The sequence below is a fragment of the Microchirus variegatus genome, assembly GCF_963457635.1.
Source record: "Microchirus variegatus genome assembly, chromosome: 20".
NCBI lineage: Eukaryota > Metazoa > Chordata > Actinopteri > Pleuronectiformes > Soleidae > Microchirus > Microchirus variegatus.
In genome coordinates this window covers 2,047,886-2,072,685 of record NC_139821.1, presented here as the reverse complement: position 1 = coordinate 2,072,685, position 24,800 = coordinate 2,047,886, and the positions used below count along the sequence as shown (strand labels likewise).

Sequence of the window (24,800 nt, the reverse complement as noted above, 5' to 3'; positions counted from 1 at the left end):
TGGTGTGGGAGAGTGAGTGGTTTACAAAGAGACGCAAACGTCAGATTATGCAGACAAATCTGTTTGTTTCTGTGTATATTAACCTGATAAATGTCCCTTTAAATGAGCGTTAAAGCCCAGACAAACACAAACACACACACACACACACACACACACACACACACACACACACACACACACACACACACACACACACACACGTCCAACAATCACAAAGAGTGTGTCACTAAAGAAGAACATTTCCATATTTTAATGTCGTTGTAAATTAAATTCACATTCTCATTTTTCCAGTTTTTTTCTTCCCCGAGTGGATTATAAAGTTTGGACTTTATTCCAGAGTCAAACCTTAATCTGAGCGTGAGAATCATCAATTATTATTATTATAATTATTATTATTATTATTTACATTAAAGTTACAAAAATATAGCTCACAACAAAAACAAAACAAAAATTGCAATGTACAATAAGAAGCTCTATAAAATTACAAATATATTTCTATTATTATTAATATTATTATTATTATTTAAAAAAGAAAATCCACCTTTTATATACGGTTTTAAATACTCAGGTACTGCCCCCGTGTGGCGGGGAGGACTCGCGTTCCAGTGACGTTTGGTGCTAATTTTGACCCTGGTTTGTTGTTGTTGTTGTTGTTGTTGTTGTTGTTGTTGTTGTTGTTGTTGTTGTTGTTGTTGTTGGCTCCAGATGAGGATGATGATGATGATGATGATGTCGTGGGGGCGGAGTCACTCGGCCGTTGCCATGGCGTCCAGCTGGATCCTCCGGTGAGGGAGGGGCGGAGCAGACATCCAACTCCAACAGTGTGAGTGTCTGTGTTACATGCCTGGGAACACACACGCACACACACACACACACACACACACACACACACACACACACACACACACACACACACACACACACACACACACACACACACACACGCACACACACCAGATTAGAGCAGGACTCTCTGGCTCTGGAGGACGTTCACACGTTTAAAGAGCGGCTCGTCGTAAACACTGGTGGCGCTAATAAACACGCCGCCTCTCCCCGGGCTAACCGGGGGGGGGGGGGCGGAGCTGGGGGGGGGGGGCTTTGGGGCGGAGCCTGTCTGACTCCACCGTCCAGCTGTGAAAGACTCACATTCAGACGCTCAAAGTCAGAGCAGGTGGGAATAAAAAAGGGGCCGAGCTGCATCCAAACATCACTATAATGGTGTCGTTATGTCACCGAGCGAATAAAATCTACGTCCGATTAAGTCTACGACGTCTAAAGAACGCGTTCACGTCTTTATTTCGCTGTTAGACTGACTTTAACGACAGGAAACTGACGTTTTTGTAAAACCACTAACTCTCCCACACCAAACCCCATAGAGAAAACCACTGATTTTAGCTCACGGTGGACACAGGAGCTGCTGGTCTACTGCTGCCTCGTGTGGTCACTTTGTGTCACTGATTTAAGTCTAAATTAAATATTTTCAAAGCCGAATTTGACAAAAAAAGACGTTTTAAGTTAGTGATGGAGGCAGCAGTGGATCAACAACTCCTGTGAACTCCTGTGTCTCTGTGATGTTAAAATCACTGGTTTACTCTATGAGGTTTGGTGCAGGGAGAGTGAGTGTTTTACTGCTTCTCGATCCACATTTTCAGCTCTGTTTTTCTTCTTCTTTTGTCACATTCCTGCTGCGCTGATGCAAGTTTGAACAGTTACAGAGTGAAAGAGTGAAAGAGTGAAAGAGTGAGGAAGACGAGGAGGAAGAGGAGGAAGAGGAGGAAGAGGACAGTCAACCACTGAAAACCTCCTCTTTTGTGACGCAGTGAAACCCCAGACAGCTAAGCTATGCTAAGCTACATTACGTCATCTAAGCTACAATATGAAAGCTAAGCTACATTACGACATCTAAGCTACAATATGGAAGCTAAGCTATATTATGAAAGCTAAGCTACATTACGACATCTAAGCTACATTATGAAAGCTAAGCTACATTATGACATCTAAGCTACAATATGAAAGCTAAGCTACATTACGACATCTAAGCTACAATATGAAAGCTATGCTATATTACCACATGTAATCACCAATATGAAAACTAAGCTATATTATGAAAGCTAAGCTACATTACGACATCTAAGCTACAATATGAAAGCTATGCTACATTACCACATGTAATCACCAATATGAAAGCTAAGCTATATTATGAAAGCTAAGCTACATTACGACATCTAAGCTACAATATAAAAGCTAAGCTATATTATGACATCTAAGCTACAATATGAAAGCTAAGCTACATTATGACATCTAAGCTACAATATGAAACCTATGCTACATTACGACATCTTTCGCATAATATGAAAGCTAAGCTATAATATGAAGGCTAAGCTACATTACGACATCTAAGCTAACATTAGCACTCACTCTCTAACGTTCTGTCCAGGTCGGCGATGAAGTCCTCCAGATCTTTGGTGTCTCCAAGTTTGGCTGAAAATAAAAATGAAGAACTTTATTGTGAGAACAAATGTTTACATTTTAAGTTTTAAACCATGTGTTTTAGTTTGTACACACACTTATATATATTATTTAAATTAAATACATATTTATTTGTTTTGAAAGGTTCCAAAAAATATTGTTATGAGGAGTCTTTAACAGACCATTTATATTTACTGACATTAAAACATGAATGTGTCAAAATAAACAACAGTTATTTGTTGTAATTCTAATGTTTGTTATTGATAAACATGTTTGTTTGTTTGTTTGTTTTGCAGATCTCTGAGATGACGACGCTCACGTTTGGGTGACATCAGAGGAGGTGAGTTAGAGATCGGGGAGAAAACGGTGGGAGAATTCAGTCGTTCATCGCTGAAGCTGAAGCTGTTTCTGTTCAGAGAGTCTGCACCTGTGACACACAGATTAAGATTGAGATTAAGATTAGACCAGAACGTCACATCTATGTATCTCACACAGAGTCTAAGAAACGAGGTCCAAACTGTCACTTTTAGAGTCTGTGTATGGAAGGCCAAACTGAATAAACGTCATAATCTCAGATTACAGATTACAGATTACAGATTACAGATTACAGATTACGGTGACTCACTCTCAGAGTCGCTGATGCCGCTGTCGCTCACGCTGGCGCTGCTCCTCCTCTTCATGGTCTTCAGGTGCTCGTCGTACCTGAAGTGGTTTTTCTCCAGCGGAGATTTGAAATCTTCCATCACGGCGTCAAACTCACACAGAGCGTCGCTCAAATCCTCAGAGATTACGAGCTTCGCTTTAGCTGCAGCAAGGAAATGTTTATACACTTAATTATTAATAAAGTTATACAAAGTCACCTGTAAATATGTATATAGAGGTAATTCACACACTTAAACATATATGATAATAAATCACATTTATATACAGGATATGTTATATATATATATATATGTATATATATACATACATATATATGCATATGCGTATATATATACGTAAACTTGTTATATACATATATGCAATTATATATATCCAATTTCATACATATATATATAACTTAATACAAATTTTGTATATATATGTCACATATAAAAAATGTATATATGTATGACTTTTAACATATACTGTATATATGTATACGTATATATATATACACACATATGTACACATGTACTGTTTACATATACTGTATATATATATACACAATATATGCAAAAAGTCATACATATATACACTTTTTATATGTGACATATATATACAAAATTTGTATTAAGTTATATATATATGTATATGTATACACATATGTATACATATACTATATATATATACAGTATATGTTAAAAGTCATACATATATACATTTTTTATATGTGACATATATATACAAAATGTGTATTAAGTTATATATATATGTATGACTTTTAACATATACTGTATATATATATATATACAGTATATGTTAAAAGTCATACATATATAAACTTTTTATATACGTATATGCACCGGAAATATCAATATAATCAATTTCATACATATATGTAACTTAATACAAATTTTGTATATATAAATATATATATATGTCACATATATTAAATGTTTAATATATACGTTTTAACTTTTTATAAATATATAAATAAATGTGACATTTACATGATGTGATGAAAAAGTCTCATTATATAAGTCAATAATATTATAAATAAAATATGATTAAATTGTCAAATTATTATGAAATTTAAAAGATACAAATATTAGAATATTTAAATTTAAACATTTAATAACTTTAATATTAAATATTAAAAATATGAATTTACCTTGAGGTTTAAGTTTTGGAGATTTCATGTTTCCTGAGGTCAGATTAATCCACGACTATCCAGATACACACGTGTGTGTGCGCGCGCGTGTCAGTGTGTGTGTAAAGTCCCTCGCGCGCTCTCTCTCTCTCTATAATTTCGCGCAGCTCCTCAACTGAACTCTTTCAGCTTCCGCAGCTTTTTAAGGAGCTCTGCCCTGGGGGGGCGTGGCCTGGGGAGGAGGGGGCGTGGCCGGTCCTCCCTCTCTCTCTCTGTGCGTGTGTGTGTGTGTGATGACTCCTGTTTGTAAACAGCCTGTTTGTGTGACGTCATCACTATGATGTGGTGATTATTTTTAATTCAGTTATTTTGTTGCCGGGCAGATCATGAGTCACTCAAATACTTTTGTGTGTTAAAAAATGTCTATATTTACATCATCATATGACAGTAGATGTATTTATTTTTTTAATTTGCTGTTGTTAAAAACATAAAAAACATTAAAAGACATTAAAACACTGTGAATACAGTTTAAAACAATTTATATCAAGATATAAGTGAATAGTATAACTCTTATTTAACTTTTAGTGTAAATAATCTATAAAACATCTGTTAATTTGCTAAATTAACATTTTATTGTTCATTTTGATGATATTTTTCCATGAAATAAAAACCTTATATTGTATTTAAAATGTAATTTGTCTCATATAATGATTCATTTTTCATATGAAAAATCACTTGAGATGATCTATGTTTGGATTATAAAAGTTGCAGCGCCATCTGGTGGTGGAACGTCACCATTACACCATCATGTGACCGTGTTTCCAGTCACGCTGATTAAATAAAAACAAAACACAGACGTAAGAATATAGGATTCATGTTTATTGCAAAATAAATTACATAAAACTCTACTTTTATATATTTACAATCTTTTCTACTCATTTACTTTATTTCAGACACAAAGTAAAACATCTTTAAAAAATAAACTCAGCGAAGAGAAAAATTCGGACTCCACCATAAATATGTGTGACGTTTCAGGTTGTTGACACACAGAGGTCAACAGCGCCCCCTGCTGCTGAGAACAAGCATAAAACAGACAATCTCACACCAAACCCCATAGAGAAAACCAGTGATTTTAGCTCACGGTGGACACAGGAGCTGCTGGTCTACTGCTGCCTCGTGTGGTCACTTTGTGTCACTAAAGTAAATCTGAATGAAGATTTTTAAAAGCCGAATTATTAAAATAAGACACTGTAAGTTAGTGATGGAGGTGGATCAACAACTCCTGTGAACTCCTGTGTCTCTGTGATGTTAAAATCACTGGTTTTCTCTATGGGGTTTGGTGTGGGAGAGTGAGTGGTTTACAAACTTCAGTTTATTGTTGTTAAACTCTGTCTAACAGTGAGATAAAGACGTGAAAATACGTTCTTAAGACGTGGTAGACTTAATCTGACATAGATTTTTAGTCAATCCTAGCCGATAATGTGAATTATCACTGTAATATTTATCGTTTATGGCAGGAATCAACACCTGTCTCTAAAATAGTCCTTTAAGATATATTAAAAAAATATTTTTCTAATTCTATTTGGTTAGTGTGTGTGTGTGTGTGTGTGTGTGTGTGTGTGTCACTCAAATTCACAGCCCAGCAGTTCTATCCTCATGGTGATGGAGTTCATCCAGGTGACGGGGACGACGCGTACGAAGCGAGAGAAAATGGGCGGGTAGATGTAGTTCTTGACGTGGTTGTTGTTGTCCGTGTTTCCAGGGAACGTCTGGAGGGAAAGAAAACGTTGTTAACACGTTAACTAAACTGAAACCCTTTCAACCCCAACACGGACGTTTAAAACGTGAATATAAAGTGATCGTTTGACCTTGAACGGGAGCTCGTGGTCGTCCGTGTACTGGCTCCAGTGGACGCCGTTGTCGCTGTACTGCAGCGAGTACGACATGACGTACATCTCTTTGCCCATAGACTTAGCGCCCTGCGTTATTATACCCGTGATCTTCTTGACGTGAGGCAGCTCCACCTGCAGCCACTGGCTCCTGTCGCTGTGCTGTGGACATTAAATCAGTGTTAGCTGTTAGCACTGTTAGCTTACATTCACTTCATGGCTAAAAATGGTTAAAAATAATGACTTATAAACTTGAAAATATTGGTTTATTTACTCACACTTTTGCCAGATTCAATTTATTGTACCATATTAAATCAAATAAACACACAAGCTAATGCTAAGCTAACATGACAGAATCAAATTTCCAGTGAATGTGGACAGAAAAACAGACAAAAGTATTTGTAAATGTCATAATACGTTCTTTCCCGATCTATACAGTCAGTAAATGTATAAGAGCTAGCAATAGCAGGCAGCGCTTGGTATGGAACTGATAGATCCCACCCCCACACACTGTAAGATGAGGAAATCTATTTAATATTCAGCATAAATTAGCTTTTAAAGCTCAGGTCGGTAAGCGCGGACGCGCTAGCGTCGCTACCTTAGCTTGCCACGCGTTGAGGGAGCCCTGTGAGTTGAGCCGCGCCAGCGACGGTTTCCAAAGTCCAGACGGGAACCAGCTGGAGGCCGCCGAGCTCGCCGTGATACGATGGTCTTCGATGAGTCCGCTCTCGATCCCCAGAGGAACCGAACATCCTGAGGAACGGAGATCGCAAACGTCACATTTACAGAATCCAATGTGCACGAGAAAGTTGTTAGCGGTAGCTTTTTACTGGATCCAGAAGAACTTTCTGGAACTGTATAGAACCCGCCAAATCTGTAATCTGGATGAAACTTGGTCTGATGGTAGAGTGTCTGATCCTGCATGTATATACCACATTTTGTTCAAATCCGATGAAATTTGACAGAGTTATGATTGCTTATTTTTACAGGGTTCCATTTGCCGCCAAATCCGTAATCTGGATTAGATCCATATGAAACTTGGTATGATGGTAGAATGTCTGATCCTGCACATATATACCAAACTTTGTTCAAATCCAATACATTTTGACAGAGTTATGATTGCTTATTTTTACAGGGTTCCATTTGCCGCCAAATCCGTAATCTGGATTAGATCCATATGAAACTTGGTATGCTGGTAGAATGTCTGATCCTGCACATATATACCAAACTTTGTTAAAATCCGATAAGTTTTGACAGAGTTATGATTGCTTATTTTTACAGGGTTCCATTTGCCGCCAAATCCATAATCTGGATTAGATCCATATGAAACTTGGTATGATGGTAGAATGTCTGATCCTGCACATATATACCAAACTTTGTTCAAATCCAATACATTTTGACAGAGTTATGATTGCTTATTTTTACAGGGTTCCATTTGCCGCCAAATCCGTAATCTGGATTAGATCCATATGAAACTTGGTATGATGGTAAAGTGTCTGATCCTGCACATATATACCAAACTTTGTTCAAATCCAATAAGTTTTGACAGAGTTATGATTGCTTATTTTTACAGGGTTCCATTTGCCGCCAAATCCGTAATCTGGATTAGATCCATATGAAACTTGGTATGATGGTAGAATGTCTTATCCTGCACATATATACCAAACTTTGTTCAAATCCAATAAATTTTGACAGAGTTATGATTGCTTATTTTTACAGGGTTCCATTTGCCGCCAAATCCGCAATCTGGATTAGATCCATATGAAACTTGGTATGATGGTAGAATGTCTGATTCTGCACATATATACCAAACTTTGTTCAAATCCAATAAGTTTTGACAGAGTTATGATTGCTTATTTTTACAGGGTTCCATTTGCCGCCAAATCCGTAATCTGGATTAGATCCATATGAAACTTGGTACGATGGTAGAATGTCTTATCCTGCACATATATACCAAACTTTGTTCAAATCCAATAAGTTTTGACAGAGTTATGATTGCTTTTTTTCACAGGGTTCCATTTGCCGCCAAATCCGTAATCTGGATTAGATCCATATGAAACTTGGTACGATGGTAGAATGTCTTATCCTGCACATATATACCAAACTTTGTTCAAATCCAATAAGTTTTGACAGAGTTATGATTGCTTTTTTTCACAGGGTTCCATTTGCCGCCAAATCTGTAATCTGGATTAGATCCATATGAAACTTGGTACGAAGGTAGAATGTCTTATCCTGCACATATATACCACATTTTGTTCAAATCCGATAAGATTTGACAGAGTTATGAGTGGTTATTTTTTACAAGGTTAGGGTTTGCCCATTACAAGAGAATTGAACAATGTTTAGTGACAAAATTGAACTCACCATCGAGCTCGCAGCCGTAGAACTCCATGCGAACGGTGGCTTTGTTGTACCACTGGAGGGGGTGGAGCCTGACAAAGCGTGCGATAATTGGAGGAAAGAAGGTGTTTCTCTTGGTCCCGTAGGCTTCCACGTTCCCAGCGAACACCTGGTAGAGTGAGACATTCACGCCGGGATCAGACGACACAAATTCATGCCGATTTTATGCCAGACCGATCGTCACTGTGGCGATCAAACCCCGCCCACTCTCCCACCTTCCTGAGGTCCTTGCTGTCGCCCTTGTAGAAGATCCACTTGCGGCGGTCCGTGCTGTAGGAGACCAGGTACTGGACCACGTACTGGTGACTGAACATCTGCTTGGCTCCCTGCGTCTCCACGTGACTGATCACCACCGGCCGCTGGAAGTCCACCTGCACACAGGAAGTAGTTTGTTTTCACAGCCCCAAAAAAACCCACCACACACTACTACATATTACCAATACAACATACCTGAATCCAGCTGTTCTTCTGCTCCGTGCTCCATGCGTTGTATTTACCCAGATTGTTCAGTCTGGCAAGATGCGGCTCCCAGTACCCTTTAAAGACGGAGATACCTTTGTGACCTCTGAGATGCCGTAGTCATGGAATCATTATTTTTATGGAGGAGAAACGTTTACCTCTGGTGTTGATGGCTGTGATCTGGTCGTCTTTCACGCTGCCCGACTGCAGACCCAGTGGATGGTAACAGTCTACGAGGACACGAGAAAGTCGTATCAAGCATAAAAAACACAACATAATGTCGTTCTAGAAAGGTTTTTGTGTGTCTGTACCGTTATCCAGAACCAGGAAGAGTGTCTGCATGCCCTTCTTCTGGTGGGAACCGACCTCTGTCTCCAGTTGCCAGAGGCCTGGTCTGGACGGGTACATCTCCAGAGTAGCAAAGGTCCCTGCAGAGATGAGTTTTTAGTCGATATCGGGTAAAATGTGATGTACACCATTGTTGTGTTTCCACGTATAAAAAGCATGTTTCTAACCATTTATATACATTTATATGTTAAAAAATGTCTATATTTACATCATATGACAGTAAATCTATTTATTTTTTAAGTTTGCTGTTGTTTTGGTGCAGAGAAACACAAAAAAAACATTAAAAAAAAACACTGTGAATATACAGTTTAATACAATTTATATCAAGATATAAGGGAATAATATTGCTAGTAATCTATAAAACATCTCTTAATTCGCTAAATTAACATTTTATTGTACATGTTGATGATAAGTTGTGGTGAATTAATGTTTTTAAAAGCTAAAAATGCTAACATTATGTATTTTCATAATGTCTGAGCTTTTATATATTTACAATCTTTTCTACTCATTTACTTTATTTATATTGATTTTTACAATGTGCATGTGAAAGTTGTTGTTGTTAGCGGTAGCTTTTTACTGGATCTAGAATAAATTTCTGGATCTGTGTAGAACCCGCCAAATCTGTGATCTGGATGAAACTTGGTATGATGGTAGAGTGTCTGATGCTGCATATATATACCACATTTTGTTCAAATCCGATGAGTTTTTACAGAGTTATGATTGGTTATCTTTTACAAGGTTAGGGTTTGCCCATTATAAGAAACATGTTCCATTTGCCGCCAAATCCGTAATCTGGATTGGATCCATATGAAACTTGGTATGATGGTAGAGTGTCTGATCCTGCATATATATACCACATTTTGTTTAAATCCGATCAGATTTGACAGAGTTATGAGTGTTTTTTTGTTTTTTTTACAAGGTTAGGGTTAGGGTTTGGACCATTAAAAAAAAAAAAAGTAATCCGTAATCTAGCTCAAATTGGACAATGTTTTGTGACGAAATTGAACTCACCAGGCAACAGTGGGAACACGGCTTCTCGGTAGCTCGTGGTCTTCTTGTGGAGGAACGTCTGTCCGTGGAAGTGGACACTGTGGAAGTCCTTGGGACCGCCCATGTTGATCAGGTGCCAGCGCGCCAGCTGGTCAGTGTACATCCTCAGGCCCTTGAGGTTGTATATGATGCCGTTGATGGCTGTAAGTAAGAACAGTCAAGACATTAGTTATTTACAGTCATTATTTAAAAAACATTTGACTTTTTAGGTTGATTTGTTCAAAGTAAAGCCAGGTGCATTACAGTGGAACTTGTAGTCGTCCTTGGAACGCGGCTCCATGATCCTTCGCCGGCTTTTCCTCTGCATGATCTCGATGTTCTGCTCGTAGTACCAGCTCTGCGACTCGTCGAAGGTCATGAAGAGCAGCATGAACTCCCGCACATCTTCCAAGTTCTTGTCCAGGGTTCCTTTCCGACACACCAGCAGAGGCCCGATCAAACCGGAGTGGATGTCCTTTTCCTAAGAGACGGGGGTGTCTTTGGATTTAAACTGTACACAGTACCCAGACAGTAGTCTGTATTTTGAAATTCTCTAGTACTCACGGGGTTAACGCCCGAGTAGTAAGCCCAGGTCCGACAGTCGGACTCATCTGCCGATGGCCCGACGTTTGAATCTGCCTTCCACACGTATGTGAAGGTGGTATTTGGTTGAACCTGATCATCAAATTTGTACCAGTACGTGGATCCGTCCTCGTAAGCGAGGCCTTCCGTGCGCTTGGTGTAGGCGACGCCGTTCGGGTGAATGGAGTACGGCCTGTTGGCGTTGTTCCTGAACACCACCTTTAAAAGACCCGTTCATTCAGAGATGTTCTTGCTAACACTCTACTTCATTTGGACCTAGCTTGTTTTCACGTTTCACGCTAGAATTCATGCTAGCGCAGTCTTACCATGATGCTTTGTCCAACCTCCGCCCTGATGACTGGTCCCAGGATGCCGAGATGCTCGTTCATCTCTCCGCGGATGTCCGGCGTCCTGAAGCTGCTGTCAGTGTAGCCACGGAAAACCACTTTGGTGAACGATGTTTTTTGGGTGTGTTGTTGGATCTTGTCCTGCCTCCTGTGGTGATAACACAACAACGTTTATGGATACATGTTAAGTAAAGTACAACATTCGTTCTTAAACGTCATTCCATAGCTTACTTTTGTCCGTAGCCGGCGTAATCCCACTCGACCTCTTCTGCTGTGATGTAATAAATCTTCACGTTTGGGCCTAAATTCTTAAGGTAGTATTTTGTCGTCTCGTCCAGAGTGAGACTCTGTAAGTCCTCGCGACTGCTGTAGGGATCTTTGTAGGACACGTATTCGTATTCGTTTGCTTTCAGGTCTTCCTCGTCCAGCCCTAGATGACCTGGTTCATCCCCGGGAACATACAGCTCATAGTCGCTGAAGCCCTGCCGGGGAACGCCGATGACCACGGGCATGTTGATGAGCTCTTCCTCGTCGGATACGGGCTGAGGGATGTTGGGTCGAGCCCCACGTGGTGTCATAGGGTTGAATCCACGAGGGGAGAACGGTAAGCCGCTCCTGACCTGAGGCCTGTAAACCTTCCTCCTCCTCGTTTTCATGCCTTCGCCCTTCGGGGGCTTGTGTCGCAGGTTCACCGTCTTGGTCTTCCGTTTTGGAGCCGGTGTTGTTTGAGGGGCTTGATCCTCAAAGTATTTCACCATGTGGTCAGGAATCTCCCTGGGCGCCGTTTGGTGAGTTCCATCATAAGTCCAGTTGTGACCTTGTGTTTTGACCGAAGTGGTTTTGATCATTTCTGTGTTGTTCTCTTTGAGGTAGATGAACACTTCTTCACTGCTCTCCAAGGAACTGAGCTCCACAGAACTTCCTGTGTTTACGCCACTGCTGGACACGGTCAGGTTAGACGAATCCAGAGTGGTATTGGAGAAGCTTTCTGTAGGAGCTGTGATGTTCTCCCGCTCTGCTACAATGCCTAGAGTATCAGTATCACTGGTTATGTTGTCTTTCTTCTCCACCTCCAGCATGGTTACGTTGTATCTGCTTGTTCTGTTAACCCCGCTAACCTCTGGCATGGGCAACGAATGGTTCTCAGTTCTATTGTTGGGACTGACGGTGCTGTAGGAGAACACATCTCCTCTGGTGAGTCTTTGCTCTGTCTCGTTGTCTCCAGTCACGGTTACCTTGATTTTCTCAGTCTCCAAGTGGGAAGTTGCATTGCCGGGTAACCATACCGTAACATTGGTGGCTTCTTGTTTTGGAAGTGTAACATTGGCGGCTTGTAGTTTTGTTAGCGTGACATTGGTGGCCTCTTGTCTTTTTGGTAGCGTAACATTGGTGGTTTCTGTATTATTTGGTAGTGTGACATTGGTGGCTTCTTGTTTTGCTAGCGTAACATTGGTGGCCTCTTGTTTTGATAGCGTGACATTGGGGGCCTCTTGTCTTTTTGCTAGCGTAACATTGGTGGCTTCTGTGTTATTTGCTAGCGTAACATTGGTGGCTTCTGTATCATTTGCTATTGTAACATTGATGGCCTCTTGTTTTGGTAGCGTACTATTGGCGGCTTCTGTATTATTTGGTATCGTAACATTGGCGGCTTCTGTATTATTTGGTCGCGTAACATTGGCGGCTTCTTGTTTTGATAGCGTAACATTGGTGGCTGCTTGTTTTGGTAGCATAAAATTGGTGACTTCTATTTTATTTGGAAGCGTAACATTGGTGGATTCTGTTTTATTTGGTAGCGTAACATTGGCGGCTTTTAGTTTTGGTAGCGTAACATTGGTGGTTTCTGTATTATTTGGTAGCGTGACATTGGTGGCTTCTTGTTTTGATAGCGTGACATTGGTGGTTTCTGTATTATTTGGTAGCGTGACATTGGTGGCTTCTTGTTTTGCTAGCGTAACATTGGTGGCTTCTTGTTTTGATAGCGTGACATTGGTGGTTCCTGTATTATTTGGTAGCGTGACATTGGTGGCCTCTTGTTTTGCTAGAGTAACATTGGTGGCTTCTTGTTTTGATAGCGTGACATTGGTGGCTTCTTGTTTTGGTAGCGTAACATTGGTGGCTTCTTGTTTTGGTAGCGTAACATTGGTGGCTTTTTGTTTTGATAGCGTAACATTGGTGGCTTCTTGTTTTGCTAGCGTAACATTGGTGGCCTCTTGTTTTGGTAGCGTGACATTGGTGGCTTCTTGTCTTTTTGCTAGCGTAACATTGGTGCCCTCTTGTCTTTTTGGTAGCGTAAAATTGGTCATCTCTCGAGATACATTTCCAGCGGTTGATGAAACCGTAGCATTGTGGGCTGTTGTGTTCTTTGTATCAAACGTTTTGTTAAAGTCAGTTGTGTTCTCTGCTTTGATCACGGAAGAATTGCTAGCCGTAGTTGTGTTCTCACTCACGTTTTGGTGCGGCGATTTTACCCCGGTGACGTTTATACTGTCGACCTCCATCAAATCGGAAAATGACGTCTGGTTTTGTGTTTTTAGCTTTGTAATAACAAAAGTCTGATTTTTACCTGTCCTTGTCCTGTTTAAATGAACATTTGTATCTCCATCTGGCACGTCCACAGCATCATAGTCGAGAAAAGACAGGTCCAGCTTCTCCATGTCTGAGACCCCAGATTGGTTCTTCAGGGACCTGATGCCCCATTGATCTGCCCACTTGTCCGTGTAATAATCCGTCTCTGCTGGTGATCCATTTGATCCAGTTTCAGGTTTCGGAGTGGCTTCCTCTTCCTTCTTGATGTCTTCCCAGGTCGGCGGCTTCCACACTGTAAATTCTTTGACTGCTGCTGGGTCTTCGAAGTCGTTGTACTCGTACTGCGAGTCACGGAAACACTCGACGTCCTGAAACTTCAAACGCATCCCTTTGGTCGTTTCATGGGAATTCAGGGAAGCCATGAGCCAGACACCTTTTGTGAAGAAAACCAACAAAAACATCAACAAAAGACCTCTACATTGCACTCAATGTGTTGGTACAAAAAGGCATGGGCAGTTCTCACTACTCTCTCTAAAAAACGCGGTAAACTCATCGGATTTTAATGGAATTTGGTATGGGTATGCGGGATCAAACCCCCTACTATCAGACCAAGTTTCATATGGATCTGATCCAGATTACGGATTTGGCGGCAATTTAAATGTATGTTTTTTTTTATAATGGCCAAACCCTAACCCTGTAAAAATAACCAATCATAACTCTGTCAAAACGTATTGGATTTGAACGAAGGTTGGTATATATTTGCAGGATCAGACACTCTACCATCATACCAAGTTTCATATGGATCGAATCCAGATTACGGATTTGGCGGCAAATGGAATTCTGTAAAAACAACCAATCATAACTCTGTCAAAACTTATTGGATTTGAACGAAGTTTGGTATATATGTGCAGGATCAGACACTCTACCATCATACCAAGTTTCATATGGATCGAATCCAGATTACGGATTTGGCGGAAAATGGAATTCTGTAAAAATAACCAATCATAACTCTGTCAAAACTTATTGGATTTGAACGAAGTTTGGTATATATGTGCAGGATCAGACACTCTATCATCATACCAAGTTTCATATGGATCTAATCTAAGTGAAGAAAACCAACAAAAACATCAACAAAAGACCTCTACATTGCACTCAATGTGTTGGTACAAAAAGTTCTCACTAACCGACGTTGTCCATGTTCATGGTGATGGTTTCTCCGGTCATCGGGTAGAGGCTTAGGAAGTCCTCGGTCCGATCGTGCAGCTCAAACGGATGGCCATAGAACGTTGCCGTCTGGATGTAGTCCTGCGCTCCAATGCTCGACAAGTGCCACGTCGCTACCTCACCGTTGCAGAAACCCAAGAGTTCGCCACTCTCGAAAGTGTAACCGTTAATCGCTAGGTTAGGACACAAACATGAAGGTGATTGGATAAATGAAGAAATAATGTTGTCATTTACTTTAAGTTTAAGGAAGACCTTACTGTGCATGACGTTGGACTTGTAGAAGTCTGGGTTTGCCTTGTTGACTCTGTTCGGATCGCTAAAGTGGCGAATGTTGTAATCCAGGTACCAGCTCTTGTTTTCGTCAAACACGGCAAACATGGCGTGCTGCTCTTTGTCTGCTTTCAGCTGTCGAATCACAAACCACAATGATACGAAAAGTCAGATGATGATCACTCACAAGTTATTCGAGATATGTCCACCCTCCTGAAGGTCAAGGAACGTTTAAAGCGGACCTAGACCGGAAGTTCCAATTAACGCTGTTTTTTTTAGTGTGTATCTGCGTCATTACCTTGTTTACGAAGCCCTGAAGGTTCTAAACAAACAGTTCAGCCATTGCTGAGAACGCTGTGTTTTATTGTAATCTCGGGCTCAGCGAGATCTCTGAAAAAACCTGGTCCGGTTACGTAAACAGCGGTTCTCCTGAACAGCCGATCCTCCTGCTCCGGGCACTAGTCCGGGCACATCCGGTTGCGTACATTGAACCGCAGAAGAAGAATAACGTCCGTTGTGGAGGTGTTTCACGAGCGACAGTGTCTTCTGACTCTGGGTCTGACTCCGGGTCAAAGGTCGTCAAAGGGACTGTGGCGGGGAGTCGTGAAGAAGCTATTTTTAAACACTGTTAAAACAATGTTTTGATAATGAGGAGCAGTGCATCCACCGTTCCAGAGGGGGGAGCTGCGCTTCTGAGAGTGGGTTTGCTGAATATGTCACTTCCGGGTACTGGCCAATCACAAGACAGTTGGGAAGGCTCTACGCTGGCTGGCCAATCACAACACACTCTGTCTTCTGGGGGTGAGATTTATGTCTGAAATATCGCGGCTGGGCAACAGCGTCAGAAAAGAGGATTTCTATCGGCTCGTTTACAGCAACTCGGAGGTTTTTGAGCATAAAAACAAGTTAATGTATGTAAGTAGACCTCTATAACTAACATGTATGTGCAACAGGACCACCCTGTGTGAGCTTTAAAGGCGTTTGCTAGCTTGCCGACACACATTACCTGCACGTTCCTGACGTTCAGAGACTGACTCTTGCAGATGAGGATGGGTCCGATCAGTCCCGACGCGATGTCTCGCGGCGCGTCCACAGCGCTGTGGTACATCCTGGTCAGACACCGCGAGTCTCCGTCCAAAGGCTCGTCCTCCTCCACCACTCTCCACACGTACGTGTGCGTCTCGCCCGGCTGAACGCCGTGAGACTGGTTGCCTGGAAACCACGTCGTAGTAGTAGAGTACCTCATTAGAATCAAGGACAGTTGTTTTGTGAGGACAGTGAGGACAGGAGACACCGATCAGTACGTACCTCCTTCTGGGTAGTTGACTCCCTCCTCTGATTTCTCTATCGTGAGGCCATGGGGGTAGATGCTGTAAGGCCGCGACGCCATGTTTTTAAAAACAATCTGTGGAAGGACAAGAGGAAGGAAATAATGTAGTATATTGTGTTTGAGGGGTCGTTTTTGACAAAAAGAAGCTATGTTTACTTTTTGTATAATGATGTAATAATAATGGTCATCTATAATGGTGGATATAGATAACAGCTCATTATTTGGCAGTCTGTTGGTGGATAACATCTCTATTTGGCAGTCAGTGTTGGTGGATGTATAGTATGGTTCATTATTTGGCAGTCAGTTTGTGATAGATAACAGCTCTTTATTTGGCAGTCAGTCGATTGGTGGATATAGATAATAGCTCAGTATTTGGCAGTCTGTTGGTGGATATATATATATAACATCTCTTTATTTGGCAGTCAGTGTTGGTGGATGTATGGTATGGTTCAATATTTAGCAGTCAGCTTGTGATAGATAACAGCTCACTATCTGGCAGTCAGTCCATTGGTGGATGTACAGAATAGCTCAGTATTTTGCAGTCAGTCTGTTGGTGGATATAGATACCAGATCATTATTTTTGCTATTTCCAATGGACTGTGTCTGCTTCTTTTAAATAACTTTTAAATAATCAAAGACATTTTATCAACAATATTTTAAATAAATATCTCTATTTGAATCTCTACATTGATAAAAGTAATTTTATTCTTAATTTGAAAACACAAACATCTTAAATAAAGAATAATAGTTTGGGTGTTGACTTTCGCTGCTCTACAGACTCTACAGACGAGCGTGACCTCACCGTGATGACGTCTCTGATTTGCGCTCGGATCACCGGGCCCAGGATCCCGAGCTCGTTCTTCCTCTGCTTGGTCTCCGTCCTCTCGGTGAAGAACTCGTTCTTGTACATCGTGTACACGACCTTCTTGTAGCGCTGTCCTATCCGCGTGGGCGACTGTTTCAAGTAGAGGTTCTTGAAGTCCCTGCACGAGGAGATAAGACGTTGTTATTTAATCACACCAAAACGGATAAAGAAGACATTTACAAACACAAAGTGAGTAGAAATTCAGTGTTCTTATCAGTTACAATAAAAAACGCAGCTTACTCATCAATGTGTTCAGGCATATTTGGAGCGTAATCCCAGATTATCTCCTCCGCAGCGATGAAAAACTTCCACTGCCTGCTTTCCCGCTTCTGCGCCAACGTCATGCGTCGCCGCGGCGCTTCGAAGGCGTCGCACGACTTCACGTCCACGAAGCCGTGCATACCAGCTGCAACGGCAGCCATTTTATATTTAGTGACACAAAAGCAGGGGTTCTCAAAGTCTGGGTTGGGACCCACAGGTGGGTCGTGGGAGATTTTTTTGTGGCCCTCTCCCAAATAAATTTTTTCCAACTGTTCTGGGACTGTCCACACAAAAATGACTTTTAGCATATTGGCTACATGGCATTGTGGCTGCCCTGAAATGCACTAAACTAAAAATGCGCTAAACTCATCGGATTTTAATGGAATTGGGTATGTGTGTGCGGAAATATCGACCTCTCTACTATCAGACCAAGTTTCATATGGATCTGATCCAGATTACGGATTTAAATGTATGTTTTTTTTATAATGGCCCTAACCCTGTAAAAATAACCAATCATAACTCTGTCAAATCTTATCGGATTTGAACGAAGTTTGGTATATATGTGCAGGATCAGACACTCTACCATCATACCAAGTTTCATATGGATCTAATTCAGATTACGGATTTGGCAGCAAATGGAATCCTGTAAAGATAACCAATCATGACTCTGTCAAAACTTATTGGATTTGAACGAAATTTAGTATATATGTGCAGGATCTGACATTCTGCCATCGTACCAAGTTTCATATGGATCTAATCCAGATTACGTATTTGGCGGCAAATGGAACCCTGTAAAAATAACCAATCATAACTCTGTCAAAACTTATTGGATTTGAACGAAGTTTGGTATTTATGTACGTGCAGGATAATACACTCTACCATCCTACCAAGTTTCATATGGATCGAATCTAGATTACGGATTTGGCGGCAAATGGAACATGATTCTTATAATGGGAAAACCCTAACCTTAACCCTGTAAAAATAACCAATCATAACTCTGTCAAAACTTATTGGATTTGAACGAAGTTTGGTATATATGTGCAGGATCAGACACTCTACCATCATACCAAGTTTCATATGGATTTAATCCAGATTACGGATTTGGCGGCAAATGGAACATGTTTCTTAAAATGGGAAAACCCTAACCCTGTAAAAATAACCAATCATAACTCTGTCAAAACTTATTGGATTTGAACGAAGTTTGGTATATATGTGCAGGATCAGACACTCTACCATTATACCAAGTTTCATATGGATCTAATCCAGATTACAGGTTAGGTTGCAATTTAAATGTGACGTTTATATCTTCTGGATCCAGTGGATCGTTGGGCGTCTTTACCTTCGATGTGTTTGCTGGTGTGCGAGGACATCATCCAGCGTCCCGGGTGAACGGCCACCATGCTGGCGGTGGCGGTGGAGCCGCTGATGAGGCCCACGGAGGACATCTTGTGTCCGTTCTGCTGCAGAACCTGACCGTTGACGTGCACCGAGAACACCTCGGCCTCCGAGCTCATGCCCACCAGGTGGACGCTGACGGAGGCATGAGCGCACACGCTGACGTCTGCGGAGGTTGTAAGTTGTCATTTATCAAATAATTCTCGATGAAATGTCTGATTTACCAGTTTAAAACTGTTCAAATAAAGCTCTTAAAGGTATTTTTGAAACACAGATGTAAAAGTATGTGCCATTATGATGAGGCCGTGTTGAGTTTTGATAGATTTGAGGAGTGAGAACGCACAGAACGCTGTGTTCTGAAGCATGAGAATACACTGAGCAGCAATCTGGAAACACAGATTATCAGTATTTTCTGTATCAGCTCAGTTTGTTTGTTTCATTTAGAGATAACTGAGTCAAACTCTGGGACAATAATGTGATGAAGAAATCAACAGAAAGTTAAAAATTAGAGGTAAAATGAAAGTAAGTTAGAGGTTAAACGGTTAAACGGCTGTTTCAGTGTCGTTGTACTTGGGTGAACCCATTAAAAAACACTGTTGCTATGGTTACGGCTGCACTGACAGAGGTCACAGGTCCATGTTTTAACCAGGAATGATTGATGATTGTTGATGGTTTATCAACTTTACATTAATTTGTTACCATGGCAACCTGACACAACGGACAGCGGCACTGACCAGGAAGTGACCCGTGTGTGTATCCGTTGATGGTGTGTTTGACGTGGTCGTCCGCTGCGTGTCCGCTCGCCTTGTATCTGCTCTCCTTCTCGTCGAAGATCCCGAAGAGGAAGACGTACTCGTGGTGGACGCCGATCTGCTTGCCGTCCTCGTCCAGGCTGCCTGCGGGGACAGAGGGACGGAGAGGACACACGGGGGACAACCGGTCAGCAAACGTCAACAACAACGAACTAAACCGAGGACGTGGACGACGTGGACGTTTCTTACCGCGCTTGCAGATGAGCAAGGCACCGATGAGGCCCGAGTTGTAGTCCACGACGACGTCCTGGTGCGAGGCGTAGGTGTAGGTCAGGCAGGCGGGGTCGCTTGCCTGCGGCGCGACGGCCGCCGTCACCTCCCAGTAATACACGTGTTCGCCGTTCGGCTGCACGATGTCGTCCTCCTTCTCCTTCTGCGACGTGTTGTCAAAGTAGTGAGCGCCTGCGAAGAAACGGCAGCGAGTTTAAACAAGTCTACGGAAGAAAACGGAACATTTGCGTGCAATTTTAACGACAAATTTCCGAACTACGCCCCCCTATGAATGCTCGGGGTATGCCTACTTTTGGCTGCTCTACTGAGCAACTACACATGTAGCAGTACTACGCTGGCTGCACTAACAGCAACAATAATAACGCGGTAAACTCATAGGAATTTAATGGAATTTGGTATGTGTATGCGGGATCGCACACTCTATGTTTTTTTATAATGGCCCTAACCCTGTAAAAATAACCAATCATAACTCTGTCAAAACTTATTGGATTTGAACGAAGTTTGGTATATATGTGCAGGATCAGACACTCCACCATCGTACCAAGTTTCATATGGATCTAATCCAGATTTCGTATTTGGCGGCAAATGGAACCCTGTAAAAATAACCAATCATAACTCTGTCAAAACTTATTGGATTTGAACGAAGTTTGGTATATATGTGCAGGATTAGACACTCTACCATCAAACCAAGTTTCATATGTATCTAATCCAGATTACGGATTTGGTGGCAAATCGAACATTTCTTATAATGGGAAAACCCTAACCCTAACCCTGTAAAAATAACCAATCGCAACTCTGTCAAAACTTATTGGATTTGAACGAAGTTTGGTATATATGTGCAGAATCAGACACTCTACCATTGTACCAAGTTTCATATGTATCTAAACCAGATTACGGATTTGGTGGAAAATCGAACGTTTCTTAAAATGGGAAAACCCTAACCCTAACCCTGTAAAAATAACCAATCATAACTCTGTCAAAACTTATTGGATTTGAACGAAGTTTGGTATATATGTGCAGAATCAGACACTCTACCATTGTACCAAGTTTCATATGTATCTAATCCAGATTACGGATTTGGTGGCAAATCGAACGTTTCTTAAAATGGGAAAACCCTAACCCTAACCCTAACCCTGTAAAAATAACCAATCATAACTCTGTCAAAACTTATTGGATTTGAAGGAAGTTTGGTATATATGTGCAGAATCAGACACTCTACCATTGTACCAAGTTTCATATGCATCTAATCCAGATTACGGATTTGGTGGCAAATCGAACGTTTCTTAAAATGGGAAAACCCTAACCCTGTAAAAATAACCAATCATAACTCTGTCAAAACTTATTGGATTTGAACGAAGTTTGGTATATATGTGCAGGATCAGACACTCTACCATCATACCAAGTTTCATATGGATCTAATCCAGATTACGGATTTGGCGGCAAATCAAACGTTTCTTAAAATGGGAAAACCCTAACCCTGTAAAAATAACCAATCATAACTCTATCAAAACTTATTGGATCTGAACGAAGTTTGGTATATATGTGCAGGATCAGACACTCTACCATCGTACCAAGTTTCATATGGATCTAATCCAGATTACGGATTTATACGAAAAGACATGCGTCAATGTGGGTGGGGCCTTTCAGAGATGGACGGATGGTGGGAGGAGCCTCCACAACAAAACATTAGCATTGTCATGACCCGTTTGTTTTCATTTAAATAGCGTGATATTCCGTTCTTAGGAGTTCTGTTTTTATAAAATACAATACACGTTTTGATTTTACATAATACGTAAAAATAATACATACATAATAATGAGGAAATCATCGAATAATCGTAGGCATTTAACGATGTTTTAGCTTCTTTCTTAATTAAATTCTAAACCCCAATAATGACTTGAGGGAGAATTAAAGAAAAGCTTATGGTTAATTTCCTGATGACTCAGACGGTGATTTCCTGAGGTTCCTGACACAGCGCCCTGTTGGACTTCAGTACTGTCCACTCTGGTTAATATGTTAGACAAAGACAAACACACGTTTGTTTGTTGTGTGGGCCAATGTTGTGTAACATCATGCAGAGATATTGTGGGTTTGTGGCAGCTGTTCCAGTCAGCATCACAGCTGCATTAACAGACAGACAGACACAGACAGACACAGACACAGACAGACGGACACACACACCCTCTGACTGTTTCCCGTAAGCGACCCCGTGTGGGTGGAGGCTGTGAGCGCCGGTGGCCATGTTCCTGAAAGTGACCACGATGGACTCGCCCTCCTCGGCCCTCAGCGTGGGCCCCAGAAGACCTGCAGAGAGAAGAAAAATAAACTCTTAAAACTTACACTTACACTTAACCCTCACTCGGCTTTACTCGCACGTGCGTTTCTGGGCGTTCTAACCTGCCAGAACAGGCCCATGATGACTCGTCGCTATTGTTGTCGAGTCACTGACTGAGCTTTTTAAACACTAAACACGACGTCATCACCGTTAGCTTGATAGCGCAAGTGTCGCAATGTTCATAGAAAGACAGACAGACATCAGTGATGTCATCTTCAGCTAAGGTTTGGCTGAAGTTAAGCATTTGTTTTAGCTGGAGTTAGTCTTTTAGCTAACTGTAAGCTATTTTTTAGCTGTATTATTGATAGCTAGCTAGCTATGTAGGTAGGTAAATAGATAGATAGATGACACTTGTTTTTGCCCGATTTTAGGTTTCTTTGCATGATGACTCAGCGCTATTGTTGTTGAGTCACTGACTGAGATTTTTAAACACTAAACATGACGTCATCATCGTTAGCTTGATAGCGCACGTGTCACAATGTTCTTAGAAAGATCAGTGATGTCAGCTTCAGCTAAGGTTTGGCTGAAGTTAAACATTTGTTTTAGTTGGAGTTAGTCTTTTAGCTAACGTTTAGCTAACTGTAAGCTATTTCTTAGCTGTATTATTGATAGCTAGCTAGGTAGGTAGGTAGGTAGATGACACTTTTTTGTCAGGTTTCTTTGCATGATGACTCATCGCCATTGTTGTTGAGTCACTGACTGATTTTTAAACACTTAACATGACTAAACATGGCTAACATTAAGCTATTTTCTTAGCTGTATTATAGATAGATAGCCAGCTAGATAGATAGATCAAAAGTACTTTTAAGAAACCATCATAAACATTCCTGTGTTTCTGTTTCACGATTGTTGTTGATTGACTGACTGAGATTTTTAAACACTAAACATGACGTCGTCATCGTTAGCTTGATAGCGCACGTGTCGCAATGTTCATAGAAAGACAGACATACAGTGATGTCATCTTCAGCTAATGTTTGGCTGAAGTTAAGCATTTGTTTTAGCTAACTTTTGGCTAACCTTAAGCTATCTTCTTTAGCTGTATTATAGATAGATAGATAGCTAGCTAGCTAGCTAGGCAGGCTGATAGATAGATAGATAGATAGATAGATAGATAGATAGATAGATAGATAGATAGATAGATAGATAGATAGATAGATAGATAGATAGATAGATAGATAGATAGATAGATGAACAGCAAACCTTTTATTTACAAAAGCGTACTTCTCTTTAAAAGTACCGTCACAAACGTCGCAATGTTCACAGAAAGGCAGACCGACATCAGTGATGTCATCTTTAGCTAATGTTTGGCTGAATTTAAGCATTTGTTTTAGCTAGGAGTTAGTCTTTTAGCAAACTTTTGGCTAACATTAAGCTACTTTTTAGTATTTTGTATTATAGATAGCTAGCTAGGTTGATAGATAGATAGATAGATAGATAGATAGATAGATAGATAGATAGATAGATAGATAGATAGATAGATAGATAGATAGATAGATAGATAGATAGATAGATAGCAAACGTTCATTTACCTAACCAGGTGGGATGAGTCTTGGGCTGCCTGAAGCCTTCGTCATACTCCCGAAAAACCACTTTCTTATAGGACGGACCAAGTCTACAGAGAGGTGGAAAAACACGGAATATTATTAGTATTAACTAAAGGGAAATAAACAGCACATTACATGTGACATTACATTTATTATTACACGTGTCATATCTGTTTAAATATATAAATGATATTAATAAATAAATAAATATATATATTAGTTGTATAACTTGTGATTTTAATTAAATTAATTCAAAATAAAGTAAATAAACTTGTGTCAAACCAGTTAAAGCATTTTTTTCAGTGTAGAAACATCTTAAAATGCAGGATAAATAACAATAAACAATAAAAAAAGGTCAGAATAATACTATAATATGTTGTCACCTATGTGCGTCGCTGTCCCAGTATTTCCAGTCCACCTCCACAGCAGCTATGTAGTAACGTCTCTCTTTGGTTTGATGCTGCTCTGCTCGGACGTGAAGAAGAAAAGTCACAAGAACCAGGACGAGCAGGAGCAGACGCTGAGCTGCAGCCCAGCACAGGAGCCTCATGGCTGGGTTCTGTCAGCGAGGGAGTGAGGGAGGCAGTGGAGGAACTGTGATCTGAACAGATGAGGAGGTCGACTCTGCTTTATCTGTCACTGACACACACACACAAACAGACACACACTCACACACACACGTTTAAACATCA

General features: G+C 40.8%; 2 protein-coding genes across 3 annotated transcripts; both read right to left on the bottom strand.

The window, feature by feature from the left end:
• Positions 1-235: 235 nt before the first annotated feature.
• rgcc (regulator of cell cycle) lies at positions 236-4,427 on the bottom strand (the record flags this gene model as incomplete). 2 transcript variants are annotated; one of them, XM_083907378.1, is made up of 5 exons in its annotated part: positions 4,283-4,427; positions 3,095-3,274; positions 2,789-2,896; positions 2,419-2,481; positions 236-844 (listed from the first exon to the last, which is right to left on the bottom strand). In XM_083907378.1, exons 1-5 carry the CDS (start codon positions 4,308-4,310, stop codon positions 837-839), a joined length of 387 nt encoding a protein of 128 aa, XP_083763504.1. In that variant the 5' UTR covers positions 4,311-4,427. The 2 variants fall into 2 exon arrangements, with proteins under 2 accessions (XP_083763504.1, XP_083763503.1); XM_083907377.1 differs by lacking the exon at positions 236-844 and having other exon boundaries at positions 2,408-2,481.
• A 1,456-nt stretch (positions 4,428-5,883) lies between these two features.
• Positions 5,884-24,658, bottom strand: f5 (coagulation factor V; the record flags this gene model as incomplete). Its single annotated transcript, XM_083906720.1, has 25 exons — positions 5,884-6,030; positions 6,130-6,312; positions 6,749-6,903; positions 8,515-8,659; positions 8,766-8,921; positions 9,001-9,086; positions 9,168-9,239; positions 9,321-9,437; positions 10,369-10,548; positions 10,651-10,867; positions 10,951-11,187; positions 11,295-11,463; positions 11,547-14,274; positions 15,026-15,238; positions 15,323-15,470; positions 16,342-16,547; positions 16,644-16,740; positions 17,468-17,648; positions 17,771-17,936; positions 19,131-19,352; positions 19,921-20,082; positions 20,188-20,400; positions 22,411-22,533; positions 24,094-24,176; positions 24,492-24,658. 25 exons carry the CDS (start codon positions 24,656-24,658, stop codon positions 5,884-5,886), a joined length of 6,573 nt encoding a protein of 2,190 aa, XP_083762846.1.
• Positions 24,659-24,800: the final 142 nt, after the last annotated feature.